This window comes from Monopterus albus, unplaced genomic scaffold (genome assembly GCF_001952655.1).
Source record: "Monopterus albus unplaced genomic scaffold, M_albus_1.0 scaffold3.1, whole genome shotgun sequence".
NCBI lineage: Eukaryota > Metazoa > Chordata > Actinopteri > Synbranchiformes > Synbranchidae > Monopterus > Monopterus albus.
Window position 1 is genome coordinate 8,988,502 of NW_018127883.1, and position 14,485 is coordinate 9,002,986.

At 40.2% G+C, this 14,485-nt stretch overlaps 4 protein-coding genes across 8 annotated transcripts in view; 2 read left to right on the forward strand and 2 right to left on the reverse strand.

Annotated features, from left to right (window-relative positions):
• Positions 1–4,768, reverse strand: part of LOC109959941 (E3 ubiquitin-protein ligase RNF31) — a 15,834-nt gene extending 11,066 nt beyond the window's left edge. Inside the window, exons 1-11 of one of the 5 annotated variants that reach the window (XM_020599748.1) lie at positions 4,532–4,768; positions 3,084–3,289; positions 2,842–2,988; positions 2,509–2,664; positions 2,356–2,412; positions 2,082–2,192; positions 1,970–2,036; positions 1,617–1,766; positions 1,359–1,509; positions 769–920; positions 477–613 (exon numbers count right to left, since the gene is read on the reverse strand). In XM_020599748.1, coding sequence (XP_020455404.1) covers positions 477–613; positions 769–920; positions 1,359–1,509; positions 1,617–1,766; positions 1,970–2,036; positions 2,082–2,192; positions 2,356–2,412; positions 2,509–2,664; positions 2,842–2,988; positions 3,084–3,287 — 1,332 coding nt within the window. In that variant the 5' untranslated portion in view covers positions 3,288–3,289; positions 4,532–4,768. Of the gene's footprint in view, positions 1–476; positions 614–768; positions 921–1,358; positions 1,510–1,616; positions 1,767–1,969; positions 2,193–2,355; positions 2,413–2,508; positions 2,665–2,841; positions 2,989–3,083; positions 3,293–4,531 lie in introns of all 5 variants that reach the window. The other 4 variants (XM_020599737.1, XM_020599730.1, XM_020599721.1 and 1 more) reach the window with 4 other exon arrangements.
• Positions 4,769–5,030: 262 nt separating this feature from the next.
• psme2 (proteasome activator subunit 2) lies at positions 5,031–8,697 on the forward strand. The gene is made up of 11 exons (XM_020599759.1): positions 5,031–5,348; positions 5,629–5,661; positions 5,746–5,808; positions 5,886–5,972; positions 6,514–6,562; positions 6,662–6,759; positions 7,464–7,532; positions 7,627–7,694; positions 7,894–7,948; positions 8,219–8,305; positions 8,390–8,697. Exons 1-11 carry the CDS (start codon positions 5,301–5,303, stop codon positions 8,468–8,470), a joined length of 738 nt encoding a protein of 245 aa, XP_020455415.1. The 5' UTR covers positions 5,031–5,300; the 3' UTR covers positions 8,471–8,697.
• A 75-nt stretch (positions 8,698–8,772) lies between these two features.
• On the reverse strand, positions 8,773–10,053 carry lsm5 (LSM5 homolog, U6 small nuclear RNA and mRNA degradation associated). The gene is made up of 6 exons (XM_020599772.1): positions 9,953–10,053; positions 9,791–9,845; positions 9,408–9,503; positions 9,269–9,296; positions 9,122–9,194; positions 8,773–8,997 (listed from the first exon to the last, which is right to left on the reverse strand). Exons 2-6 carry the CDS (start codon positions 9,834–9,836, stop codon positions 8,965–8,967), a joined length of 276 nt encoding a protein of 91 aa, XP_020455428.1. The 5' UTR covers positions 9,837–9,845; positions 9,953–10,053; the 3' UTR covers positions 8,773–8,964.
• An 819-nt stretch (positions 10,054–10,872) lies between these two features.
• avl9 (AVL9 homolog (S. cerevisiase)) overlaps positions 10,873–14,485 on the forward strand; it is a 14,806-nt gene continuing 11,193 nt past the window's right edge. The window contains exons 1-2 of the mRNA XM_020601618.1: positions 10,873–11,148; positions 13,612–13,759. Coding sequence (XP_020457274.1) covers positions 11,065–11,148; positions 13,612–13,759 — 232 coding nt within the window. The 5' untranslated portion in view covers positions 10,873–11,064. The remainder of the gene's footprint in view (positions 11,149–13,611; positions 13,760–14,485) is intronic.

A 14,485-nucleotide genomic window follows, 5' to 3' on the forward strand; every position in this document is an offset into this window, starting at 1 on the left:
GGTTCAGCACTAAGTAAATAACACAGGCTGTGGCGTTTTAAATGTGGACATTTACTGGGCAGGGAATGAGGAGATTTTATTAAGTAGGGCTACGACTGACTCTTTTTGTTTAGATTTATAAAATGTCAAAAAATAGTGAGAAATACCTATCATGGTGTCTCAGCATTGCAGGTCGTTCTGACAAACCATTTAAAAACCGAACTGCTAAATTTATAATGATACAAAACAGAGCGGTAGCACGTTTACCACATCTAAGAAGTTGTAATGTATGGAGTTTGCAGTTTAAAAATGACTGATTATATTCTCATTGATTTGTTGGTAAAGGAATTTAAAGCAAGCCATAAGTCAGAGGTGGCCAGGACTACACATAAATATTTAGTTACTGTGAGGCTGCCTCAGGACACCAAACTCCCGCAGTGTTCGCACCTTGTAAAATAAAGACAGAGAAAGTAAGAAACGGCAGCAGTGAGACAAACCTTCGATTCAGTGTCAGATCCTGGGCTGCACAGCACAGGTGTGACAGTTGGGCGAGTGGCCAGACGGGGGCGCTCACACACCTCACAGAGGACACTGCTGCCTTGATTCATAACTGTGCAGCTCTTGCACTGCCACTCTGAGGGATTGAACACACACAGTATCTTTAAAACTACTTCGTCATTAGACCTACAATCAGTGCATATTAACACTGCATTATAAGGCACACTGTAGCTTGATTTTAAAAAGTGCTGTAAAATTGAAGTTTATAATTATTGAACTTTTAAATCTCACCTGTGTTTGGGGATGTTGGAAGTGACGTGGGGCTTTCTTGAACAGTGGAAGCAGGCGTGGCAAGTCGAGGCCGTTCACAGGTGGAGCAGAGAACAGCTCGCATCTCGTTCACTGTGGTACAATGAGCACACTCCCAGGGTGACAGAGATGGACTGGAAAACAATGAAATCTTATTGTTATAACTGCGCCTAACAACTACACACCTGTTGCTTCTGGCTAAGGATCATAAATATTTTAGTTCTTCCAGTGATGTGCTGCCGGACAAATCACTAGTCAAATCTCACTGCAGACAAAACCTCTGCAAGTTCTTCTTTAGTTCTATGTGAGATGAGAGATGTTTCCTAACAGAAAGATCTAAAGATTGTTGGGTAGGACTACAGATGCCATCTTTACTTCAGCTTTTATTTTTGTCATGTAAGCTACAACTCTTTCACTGAGCAGGTCCGTGGTTGGGTGTCACCTTGGCAGAGCCACACAGGGTGATGACGGGACAAAGATTACTACTTCTACCCTGATCATTAACCACACTGTTGCCAAAAAAAAGAACTGAACCTGAATGTGAGTCTGTTTGAAGTTCCTGTTCCTCTCACCTGGATGTTTTGGCCGGTGTAAGAATAATTCTGTTATGTGCTTTGCGATCAGGGTGAGAGTGGAAGAGCCGGTCGCAGTTCAGACACAACCTCTGGGTGCAAGTGGAGCACTGAGCGTGCACAGCAGAGAACCCACAGATGCTGCAAGTGTCTACAACCACAGAAACACACAAGAAAACATATTGACAATTAACTTGTATGTCTTGCTGCTGTTCCCTGATGTACTCCTGCATTAAAACCTGTTGTGATGTGGTATACCCTGTTTGGTTTTCTGTATCTTGTCTCTCTTGTGATTGGATCTGGCAGGGTGGCGGTGGAAAAGGTCATCACATGCATCACAGAATGGCTGATTGTTACAGGATGGACACACCAGAGATGAAATGCCACCACACAAATTACATTTGCTTGCTGTAAGAGACAAAGAAGAACAGGTACTCAGAGTGTATTTAAGATTTTATGTACAATCTTCAGTATTACTGATACACAAGACTAAACTTAAGTCCTATATAAATACTGCTTCCATGAAGGGGTGTACTTGGTCTGCAACTATATTTGGGTGGGTGTTACATGTCAGTGTAGCAGAGCAGGTTCCTGGAGTGGCTGCCGCTCACCTGTTAATGGTTTTGGGGATAGGCCAAGCCCAGGGCCCTGAGCTGGCTTAGGTGAGGGAGACACAACCTGTGGTTTGTCTCCCTGAGCTGGCTTAGGTGAGGGAGACAAAACCTGTGGTTTGTCTCCCTGAGCTGGCTTAGGTGAGGGAGACAAAACCTGTGGTTTGTCTCCATGCTGCTCCTCTCCAGGCGTGATAACCACAGAGTCACTCACCAGTGTATCCTGAAGAAGCCAGCATCACAGTCAACACATACAAAGATTATCCATTATCTTATATAGTGAGCTGTGAATTATGACTATCATAATAAGAACAAATGTGCAGGATAATGTAAACATTTAGTGACACAGATTCCAGATTAAAGCTACAGCAAATGTTGGTACAGACCTGCTGGATGACAAATGGGATGATATCTTTGAAGTTTTCTAGGTGAGGATGTGTGCCCTGAGCAAACAAAGACATGACAAATGGAATAAGGTGAATTTCCTGCACAAACGTTGATTACAGGAATCAGAAGATCAATTACACACAAATCCAAACCTTCACAAGCATGTCCACCTCCGTGCGCAAAGTCATGACCTCCAGCGTCACTGCAGCGACCTTGTTAGTGTCTGGTTCGCTGACTTCCTCTGGGAAGCTGAGGCCGTCAATCTGCTGATTGGTGTAACCATAGAGATACAAGACTCTCCGGCTTCCCTGTTGAAGGAAAACTGGGAATAAAACTTTAAGACACTACATGCCTTCAGATCTCATCTTGCCAATATATGCATCATAATACATGTGAGATTTGTATGTTATTATGTAAGACAATCAGCCTCATTTGCACCAAAAACCTTCTTAGTTCAACCAAACTCTTAAACAGTTACTACTCACCTTGATGGCATCCACAGTGTTTCTGAAGATTGGGTTGTTGTGCTTGACACTCCTCCAGTATCTGGGCCTGGTGGGACTGGTCAGGTTGCAGCCATACTTCTCCAGGATACTCAAGGCCTTGACCAGTCTACTCAAAGACTCAAGAACCTGCAGTAGAGACAAATGTGACAAGTTAGTAATGCCAGTGGGGCTACTACATGACTAGGGTCAACGGCGCTACAAGAGCAGAGAGTAAACATTACCTCCTGTCTGTTGCAACCCGCCGTGTTGTCCCTCAGCATGGTCTCCACCTCCAGTTGATGATATTTCTCTGACAGAGGCACGGTGATGGCGGCCATGGTCTGAACATCAGCCTTCACATCCTGTGCTGAACCTGAGGAGGAGAGCAGGGACTGGGCCCTCTTCCTCACCTCATCCATCTCGACAGACGCAGGGCTACTGCTCATCACTCCCACAATGGAAAGATGATCATTTTGATTGTCATGTAACTATTTCAAATCATTTATTTAAAAAAAAATGTCCAAATACATACACATTCTAGCTTCTCATATGTGAGAATGTGCTACTTTTGTCTGTTTTCTGTCATTATAAATTGGAACATCTTTAGGGTTTGGGTTGTTGGACTAATGAAAAACTTCTGGGAACTTAATTTTGTCTCTATCCATTTTATGGACCAAACTATAAAAGTTTGGTGCCTGGGGTGGGAATTGTTCGCAGGCCTATGGACAGGTCAAGCATCCCAAAAAATATACAGCTGCAGTTTCAAAGCAGTTGGCCATATGATCAATGCATACAGATTATGAAAAGGAAGTCACTTGTAATTTCAGCTTCAGTTCATTGAGACAAATTTGGGATGTCACTTTTCTAATTTATGAAACAGCACTTAAATGTACAAATCTGCACTTTTAACAGCATTTCCTTGCAGACTTTAGACACACACAAAAATCTTGTTTTATGGGGGCAAATCTCATTTAAAATCTCAACCGTGTAATGCAATCAAGTGCATTTACTCAGTGCTGCACAACACTATTGAGATACATGTGCTGTGCTGCATTACACTACTAATTTTACTTTTGACATTTATTCATCAGCTGTAGTCATTACATTTCAGATTAGCATGTACAAAACGTGACCGTTTTACAAAATGTGATGCACTATTATAGACTAACCTACAAATTGATAAATAAAATTAACATTTCTACTTTTAGCCAAAGGTATCAGTCAAATGAACATGTGGAAAATGAATATTTTAAATTAGTAAATACTGACAATTCATCTAATAAGGTCAAAGAAAACATTTACGATTCATTTACCATTTATTATGGTGTAAGGTGTCAGCAGGTGTTAGCAAAACAAGGTTTCTTTGAGACTGTCTCCCTTTAATTCGCAATATGAGGCTATTAACAACTAACGTTGTATTAACACGGGAAAGTCCGGTCTAGTGATAGTTTCACTCTGCTGACATTACAGTAGTAAACAACTGAACGATAACAAAACCATAAAAACTACAGACAGCACTCTGAGTTATGTTTCTTCACGACAAAATCTAACGAGATATTAGTGTTGCTTGCTAGTTTTGTGGCATTAACGTTTGAAACATTAAGCTAGTAGTTGAACAAACCACGTATCATTAATAATTCACGTTAGAAGAAACCGAAACTTTTAGGATTATGACGTTATAAATACATACCGTTCTTGCTCACGACTTAACGTTCCTTTTATCGGTTATTTCATCCTCCGTTATACCGAGGGAAAGGTCTGTACTGTCATTGCTAAAAAAAAATATCGTGTTTATAATTCACATTAGTGGTTAGATTCTTATTTACAGTGACTTTGCTATTGCGCCTGTGAAACTACGTTTAAATGCGGAAATCTAAATGGACACTTCCGGCTTTTCTTCCTGTTCACTTTTCAAAATAAAATCGTGATTTATACAAATTCAAAGCGGTAGCTTCCAACTTTGGTTTTTAAATTAGTGTCTAGTGGTGGGGTAAGCAGAGAAATCTTTAAGTAAATGTCCAGTATCGAAATGTTACTTAGTAAAATTATCAAAGTGCAAAAACCGTCTCCTGTGAGTGTGATGCTGTTATATATTTAGCATCCGTTCATTATAACCAATGCATTAATGTGGAAGCGGCATTATACTCGTGCAGCTTATTTTAATTCTTTCAAATAAGACTTCTGAAATCATTTGGGTTAATTGATCGATCGATTGACGGTCTGAAAAACTTGATGAAATAGTAAGAAATGCTGTCACGATGACCTCTGATAGTTTTGTTGATTCAGTCAGATCTCGGAAAGCAGTGGGAGGTGCAAACGATACCATCCGATTTCAAATCGAAAGTAAACTGGATGAGGAAATATAATCTTCACACTGGCGACACGTATTGTCCTCTCCTGTAGTGCAGCCTGCTTTAATTTTAAAACCACATTTTTGTTTTTAACTTACAACCTTAGTCATGTCAAAGACTTCAACCCTGAAAATAAGCAGCGCGAATGCAGGAAAGGTAAGTTGGTTTTCTGTGCAGTGTGTACAGGACTGGTAACACAAATCTAGGTGTGACAGCGAAATGCTCAAGGACTTTACGTTACAGTGAAATTTAGGCACTTATTTAATTAAACCCTAAACTCAAATGTGTTGGAAAACAGAGTCTGTTGTAACCGAAGCAGTGGAAAGTCCGCCTTTGAGTGGAAACCGAAAGTAAATCTAACATAACATGAGTCAGCGGCTCAAACTGCACGTTGCAGATAAACGGCGTTAATGTTATTTTATTCCGTTTCCTACAGGTGGAAACCTTCCGGCAGTCCCTGTATCATGAGGTTTGTAAAGCTCTTTGTTATGCAGATAGTCACGTTTAAGCTTTGCAGTTTCTGCTTCGTTTTTGAGTTTTGAATGTTTTCCAGGCAGAGAACCTGTTTTCGAATCATATCCCCACGAAGATTTTACAGCTAGATTCTCTGCTCAAGGTTAGTAAGGTCATCATTTTACTGTAATACAATATTACCACGGGCCTCCATCTTATTATCCTGCCCGTATTTTTCAGGACGATGCCCTCAGCATCGCTGACATGTCCTCACTCCGGGCTCCACTGGACATCCCCATACCAGACCCCCCTTCCCCAGAGGATGAGGTGAGACCTGCTGCATTCGCCTGGTTCACTGTGTAATGGGGATTTTATCCATTATAGTGGCACAAATGCACATTCAGAGCAGGTTTAAATGAAACAGACAGGTTTACTCTGCTTTAGGTCACACATTTGGTGCTTTACAGGATGAATGTGGTTTCACTATTTGTTTCAGCTCACCCTATTAATATTTATTTGATAATAGTCACTATTATCAGCAAAGTACTACTAAACGTACTCTTTATGCAGAGTGACTTTCTTAAAATGATAATATGCATTGCATATATTGAAGCTGCTACAGGTGTAGCTAATTTTAATTTACATACTGTCATATAATGTGTAAAACAATATAGTATAACGGGATGATCTATTAGCTGATTATATTTTGTAATATTAATGTAAATCTGAAAAGTAACTAGTACCTACAGCTGTCAGATAAATGTAGTGGTGTATTTTCCACCAATAAATGTCAGTCATCAGAAGCAAACTCTGCCTCACACATGACACAAAATGTCTTAAAATGTTTTATTTAAAATCGATCTCATAGGAAATGGAGACTGATAGTAATGAAGATGATGAGAAGAAAAAGAAGAAAGGTGAGGTGTTTTGTGGTCTTTAACAAGGCTGACAGATGGCATGTGTACACAGTGTACATGATGGAGTGGAAATATCTTAATTCTTATGCTGTCCCACAGCTCCAAAATGTGGCTTCATCAAGGGGAATGAGAAGATTATGATGCTTCTAGACAAGGTGAAACCAGAGATTGTGGCTCTCAGAGAGACTATCCTCATAGTAAGTGAATCATTCTCGCTGTAAAGACTAACACTGGCTCGTGTTAGGTATTTTTAGGCAGATAGATATTGGATAGATACTTTATGTATTAGAAATGTTTAGTGGTGATAGGATGTCTAGTTAGACTGTTAAATGCTTAGGCATGCTTATGAGTTTCTACAGGGTACATCTGGTCAAGGATAACTAGAGAGAAGAGTTGATGACTGTCAGCAGACAGGATGTTTAATATTATTATTATGACGTGTATAACTGTAGCCTTAGCCATAATATGTTCTTATGTTTAAGTCACGACATGTACTAGAGGTCGTGTGAGAATGTTTTTAGCTACACACCACTTAATCAACAGACACACACACACACATTGATTTGCTTCATGTTTTGACTACTGCTATGACCAGCTGCAAAGCTGGCAACAGAGACGTTTCGGTTGACGTTTCTGTGTAGTATGGGGCTAGCCCAACCGAGGGGATATAATGTATAGGCCTGGTGGGTTCAGGGTCTTTTCATCTTGCATCTGCCTGCGTGCAGTTTGGAGGTGCAAGATACCTGAGCGTGTAATGTTAATTTTACCTGTGATCCTTTGAATAAATCAGCACTTTTTTTAAGTTACTTGGGCTGTCTCGTCTCTGAGTTGGCAATGGTACAAGAACCAAAGACCCACACTCGCTTCATCTGATAAACTCACTTCTGCTGTGTTACTGCAGGTGTCCTGCTGGATTCAGCACCTCATTCCAAAAATAGAAGATGGAAATGACTTTGGGGTTGCCATCCAGGTACTTTTCCCTGTGCACCCTGTTCATGCATAGTGACACAATTTGATCAAATTAAGTGAAGTTTCAATGAAATGAAAACTGTTTTTCACCACAGGAGAAAATCTTGGAGAGAATTGCTGCAGTAAAGACCAAAGTCGATGGTTTTCAGACCAACATCAATAAGTAGGTTGGATATAAATTCTGCTGGTCTAATGGTGGGAAACACTTTCATTCACCTGCCAAATATTTGTCAAGTTTACCAACAGTTTTGGTTGACAGACAGAACGCAGGATACTTAGATTCTAACCAAAAGCAGAACATTTTATGCTAATTTTGGTTGATGTAAACACTAATCTAAAACTCCCTCTTTTTAAATGCGTAGGTACTTCTCAGAGAGGGGAGATGCTGTTGGAAAAGCCTCCAAAGAGACTCATGTGGTGAGTGTCAACAATGTTCTTGATCATTTTAATAGACGGGCCTACATGTAAAGATGCACTCTAGCAATTTATTATTACACTGCCATGAAACCTTTATAGACTGAAGTGTGTGTGTGTGTGTGTGGGGGGGGCACTGAATCCTACAACATATTATGTATGTATAGAAAAGAGAGATCAAGGATCGTTCAGAGTCACAGAGGACACTAAACACTGAGCTTAGTGTGTAAAATTGGTGGAGTGCTCCTTGAACTCTGCTTTCCTGCTCAACAGATGGACTACCGCTCACTCGTCCATGAGAAGGATGAGGCCATCTACTCTGAGATCAGGGTGATTGTTCTCGACATCCGCGGCTTCTACGTAAGTCAGCTATCTTCTCAGAAATGTTAACCACTGTCCTGTCATACATGCACTTTTAACCTGTTTTCTACCTTGTTGCTTTAGGCCGAACTTTACGACATCATCAACAAGAATCAGGAAAAGGTGACTAATCCAAAAGGAGAGGAGAAGCCCTCCATGTACTGAAGCTAGAGAGAAGAGGTGATGTTTTGAGGTACCGCTGGGGCAGATTCTTCAGTTATCTGGTTTAACAGCTGTATTGTTTGGTGTCTTCATGAATCAGTTAATCACTCAGTCAAACTGCATACTGCAAGTCATTCAGTCATAAACATGAAAAAGTTAAACCTGCATTCCTCTGTTTTAGCTTTGTCATGCTAGAAAGAGGTTTTATCACTGCTGTTGTGTAAAATACTTTAGGCAAACAATACTTGGTTGTTGTATGACTATAATTTAAAATGTAGTTTAAAAAAAATAAAGAAAATCTTTGCTTTTCATGTGTGAATTTCCTTTAATTGTAGTTTTTTTTTCCATGTGTGATTTTCAAATTAATATGACATTAGGTATCTTATAACAAAAATATTTTCTTCCCTAAAGATGAATCAGGAAAACTAATCAAAATAACAAAATCAACAAAAGGAGCACAATGTAGAAAAGGCAAAACTATCTCAGCACCCAGGGCTTCATACATCAGGGCCCTCTCCTCCAGGTATGAGCTGCAAAAAAGGAAATGGATAGATAGAAATTATACTGTGAAGACCTTATACTACAGTTACAGGTCATGTGTGTGAGCCTATGCAGTTAATCTGATGGCACCAACCATGCAGGATATTTTCATACCATGGTGACATTATTGCCGTTGAGTAGGATCTGGTCCAGTTTGGTTATCCTCCTCCCCTCTGGTGTGATTTCACTAAAAGATTCAAAAATAAGAAATAATAATAAACAAGTACCTTAATATGTGACGTGAAAACAAAGTGTACTTACAATTCTGTCACATCGTCCAGGACCATATCTAAGAAACCAAGTTAAGGACAAACTTTGAGGATATTGTTACAATCTCGATTTAAAGTTACACACTACATTAAACATGAGAAAGTGTTATACTATAACCTTGAAAGGATACTGACAAAATCATCAAAACCCAGCAAGGTACCAACGATTTCTTTATCGTTTTTCATGACGATGTGAATTCGTGAGCCGATACATTTGTCCACGAGCTCTGAAAAGTAAAATAGAAAACTTGATATACCGTAACGTTAGTTTTTATCTAAGGTTAAAAGCCTATGGACATATAGGACTTTTAGACTTGAATTCGGTTATTAGAACTATTTTGTTCGCTAGTTATCAATAGCATCATGCTAGTAGATATCCACGGTTAGTGCACCTGATCGACGGAAACGGATAATTGTACCAAATAAAAACTAAATGACGAATTAGACTTTGAACCTTAGCACGTCATTAGCAACATATAATACACAATGTAACTAATATTCATAATTTACAAACCCAGTGGGAGCATCTGCGACGGATTTGTTCCTTGTGCAGTCGCCATGTTTCAACTCTGTACATTAGACAGTCAGAACCAATCAATAGAAGACCACAGGCAAACAGACATTAGCAATCACATTTTTTCCTTTTGGGTTGAAAATCAGTTTAAATGTGCTATACCGCCATATATCGCCAATCCCTATACCGATTGGACTGTGCATAAAACGTTTTGCCGGAAAAAACGCCTAATTATTTATGTTTATCCTGTTTCTTAATCCCCCCCAATCACCACCACTACCACCTTCGTACTCTTCTTGTTTTAGACAAGTCAACATCCTTGTTGTTGCATTGCTGCCCCCTTTTGAATGACTCTGTTATAGCAGTGCTTAAACCCTTATATGGATATCCGTTATCCCACCTTATAAAATACTTTATACTATTATTTCTGCTAAATCTGTCTCCCTTAACTCTTGTAACATCTCTTCCCTCTCTGCCCTGTTTCTCCTATGCTACTGTTTCTAGCTACAGGCTCACTGTACACAATATGGATACTTTCCTATGATATTATATAAGCTGTGCTGTTTTAGATTTGTGCCTCCATTTTATACCGTTAGACATAAACCTTCAATTGAATGGATGGTTTTAACATTTTGTAATTGCTTCACGTGATGACCCTAGTTTTGGTAGTCAATACATGACGTAATTCTTTCACTGCAACAAAGAGAATAAATTCAATGTCAAGATTGTTCACCACCTTAGTAGTTTAGTAGTTTTTCTACTGTCTATGTCAGCATTTTTAATGTTATGCTTCACTATTTCAGAGGGAAATATTGTACTTACTCCACTATTTTGACAGCTGAAATAACACAACACTCTGACAGGGGTCACTGCTGCCTTTATAAGTCAATGTAATTTTTCCTAGTACATTTGTTACTAGTAGTTTTGAATGAAGGCCTTGCAGTACACCAATTTACAGTCGGTCAGTGCAATTTGTTTAAAAAAAATAAAACAATCCTTAAATTCTTCCTTTTGTACTTTTGACTTCATAATTCGTCCCATAATTCAATCCGCGCTTGTACCAAAGCGAAGCCGGAAGTTCGCTTCAGTGAAGACTCCCGCTTTTCCGGTTTTGATTCTCTGTGTGGGACGAAGCGGAAGCGAGAAATCATCCGAGCAGAGATTGTGTTGCACTGATACTGTGTCGATTCAGTAGGAAAGTCCGCTCTTTTTGCTGTGTTTACAGTCGACCCCCGAGTTACAAACAACACGGGTTGTCACAAACAGCGGGGGCCATGGAGTCTCACGGCACAGACGAGATTAAGGGACCGGTGCTGCACATCGCGGTGGTTGGATTTCACCACAAAAAGGGCTGTCAGGTACGTGAACCCCGGCTCTAAGCTAATGTTGCTAAATGCCAACTGCAAATAAAGGCACATTGCCACTCTCATCCAGGTTTGATTTCTCTGAGCTGGGGGATTGCCAACCAGTGTACTGACAGTTTATGCAGCTCTCAGGGTGCACACTCAGCCCTGCAGAGGGGGTGGTAATTGTTCCTGTCTGACATGAATTGGAAAGAGGTTGTAATTGACATCAGCTATTTTTCCCTGGGCTCAAGGGGTTATGTAACATGTGCGCTGTTGGCAACATGGACACATTTCCATTTCGGGGTTTTATTCCAAACTGCGGCTTCACTGTTTCTGGACGCAATACATATGGTAAATGTCAGGATATTTTTGATTTGGGGGACTGGATTTGACATTACGGGGATCCACGCGCTTTTAGTGTTCGTTTCACGGCTGTGATGTTGAGATCTGGGCAGTATCGGGGCCAGACCATCTGCAGCAGGACTCCTGGTTCTTCTGGTCTCTGAAGATGGATTGTTAAGACTCCAGTTGCACGTTTTTGCTCATTGTCGTGCTGCAGAATGGATTTAAGACAGTACTGATACTGATATTTGAGAGTTAAAAAAACCAGATGACGATGTGTACAGACAAAGGGAAGGTGAACCCAACATAAAGGGCTTCAGAAAGGTGTCACCAGAACAGCTTCAGTTAAAAGAAAAGCCTGAGCTCACTAACTAACCAACTTGTGTACTTTCAGAAAATTGTTTTAACTGTAACACAGCATGTCCTGTTTTGGATGCCAAAGCAAAAATATTGTCTATACTTTCGTTCCAGTAATACAAGCATGGTTTTCTGCAACCTCCCACTTTTTTTTAACAAAGCAAGTGAAATTTCTCAAATATTAAATATCATGGCTCAGGTAAAATTTTACCTAAAATGAGCAAATGAAATTATTATAAATATTCTTATGTGGCAGTAGCCTTGCAGCTTATGATTAATTTCACTTGGTTAATTATTTGGTCTCGTCTGTTTGAATATACCAAAAAATGTCTGAGTTGATGTTTTCAAACCTGAATATCTAAAGTCTGCAGTAGAAATATTCACCAACTGTCACATCTTAGAGGCTGGAATCAGAAAACATTAAATTTTTTGCTTAAAATAATCTGGATGATTGTACGGCTGTAGCTAATTATTTTCATTACCAATTAATCTGATCATTTTCCCAATTAATCAATTCATTGTCTATAAAATCAGACAACAGTGAAACATAGTTGTTAACATTTCCCACTGACCCAGAAAAAGTTTATTCAGGCAGTTAGCAGCAAACTGTCACATTTGAGAAGCTGGAACAAGGGAATGAAAAACACTAGAATAATTCAGAGATTTATCAAAATTGTTGCTGAATAATTGTGTTTGATTGATTAAAAGATGAATTCTAAAATTGCAGTTGGTTGGTTTCTGGTGTCAGAGATGCTGTATATGAAGGTCTCTATCAGCTCTACATGCCAAGCTTTTTTTGTTCTGACATGTCTGACCTGCTGCTTCCTGTGTGACAAAAGCAGCGTCTGACACCTGCTAATTAGCGAGACGTTCAGCACAACTGGCTCTAATGCATCTTCTAATTACTGCCTCTAAATACTTAGGCTGCCGTCACTGCTCTCCATCTGTCCCCCTAACACGTGGAGGGTCTGTCTTCCTGTGGCCTGTTTGATTCGACTTAGTGGAAGCAGCTGCTGCTTCATGAGACAGACGAGGCAGGCAGTACCCAATGTAAAAATTACTGGGGCTGCAACAAAGCAGTCGAGGTTATCTGATAGGGCAGCGTATCAGGAGATTGGGTTCCTGTCTCTCTGCAAACCACCTCTTTTTATTCACCTGCTGTCCATCTGCTGCTCCTGCACGAGGCTCAGTGACAAGAGGTGGCGTTCTTAGGAGGATCGCTTCTCCAGAGTTGTGAGTGGCACCTTGCCCTAAGGGAGTACACCGTTGATCCTCCAAGAGCAAATCATTTCTGATGGGTGTGTGTAGAGTTCAGGACCAGCAGGTTTCCAGTTAATCCTGTAGGAGCTTCTGTCACCACTGGCAGGAGGTGGGGCCTCCTGAGGGTGACTGCCAGTGGTGGAAGAAGTACTTGGATTGTTTACTTAAGTAAAATTAGCAATACCACAGTGTAAAAATACTCTGTACAAGTAAAAGTCCTGCATTCAAATTTTTATTTAACTAAAACTACAAAAGTATTGGCATCAAAATATACTTAAATTACCAAAAGTATAAGTAGTCATTATGCAGAATGACACAATTCACATTAATATATTTCACATATTTGGACTATAATTATTGATGTAATATTGCTTCACAGTGTTGGTAAAGGTGGGACTACCTTATACTGCTGGGTAGCTGGTGAATTTCCCACCAGTGATCAGTAATGTCTGAGCGGTTATGGTAAGTCTAACCATGCTTTCTCTCTGTGTGCCTCATTCTCTCCCCAACCCTCAGGTTGAATTCTCCTACCCGCCGCTGATGCCAGACGAGGGTCACGACAGCAACCTGCTGCCTGAGGAGTGGAAGTACCTCCCGTTCCTGGCTCTACCTGATGGGGCACACAACTACCAGGAAGGTTCGTCACCTGGGAATTCATTATTGTGTAATTGAAACTCTATGTATGTCTCCTTGTGGCTGCTCTTGTGTGACGGTCTGCCGCTGTTTGTATTGTCCTGTGAGAGCAAACAGCAGGAGCTGAGTCAAAGTTTACATCTTGACCTTCAACTGAAATCACACCCATCCAGCCTGTTACTGTGGTGATGAGACAGGACCGGCTGGCTTTGTAATGATCAGCCTAGTGTTTCTGTATCGTATGGAGGAAAAGCACACGGTGCTTTTATCTTTAACTCGTGCAACACGCTGTAGTTTATCTGTGAGGACTCAGCTGTGTGTGACGAGTGGACACATGCAGTCGCTGTGTTCACTGCTGCTGGTGGACATCAGGGTCGGTTCAACCCTGAATACTGAGGAGAGAAAATTAGATTTCTTTTACAATTTGGAAGTATTTTTTTATTTACAGATGGGTGAAAAATGAAAGGAAACTCCTGAATAAATGAGTGGAAATAAAAAAAAAAATGCAGGGTTCACTTATTAATTTACTTATTTTCTTGATTTATGTTTTTATTCAGAGAATGTCAAAAATTGTTTTATCCAACCAGCAGATCCACAGAGACTCAGCTGATTCTCATGTCTGACAAAGAAAAGCATCAGCTCCTCACATTAAAGAAGGTGGAACCAGAACATGTCGGTGGCTGTTGCTTCTAAATAGTTTCCGGTTATTTTCTACCAGTGAACTGACTCATGGATGGAGGTCTAAGTCACTTAATTG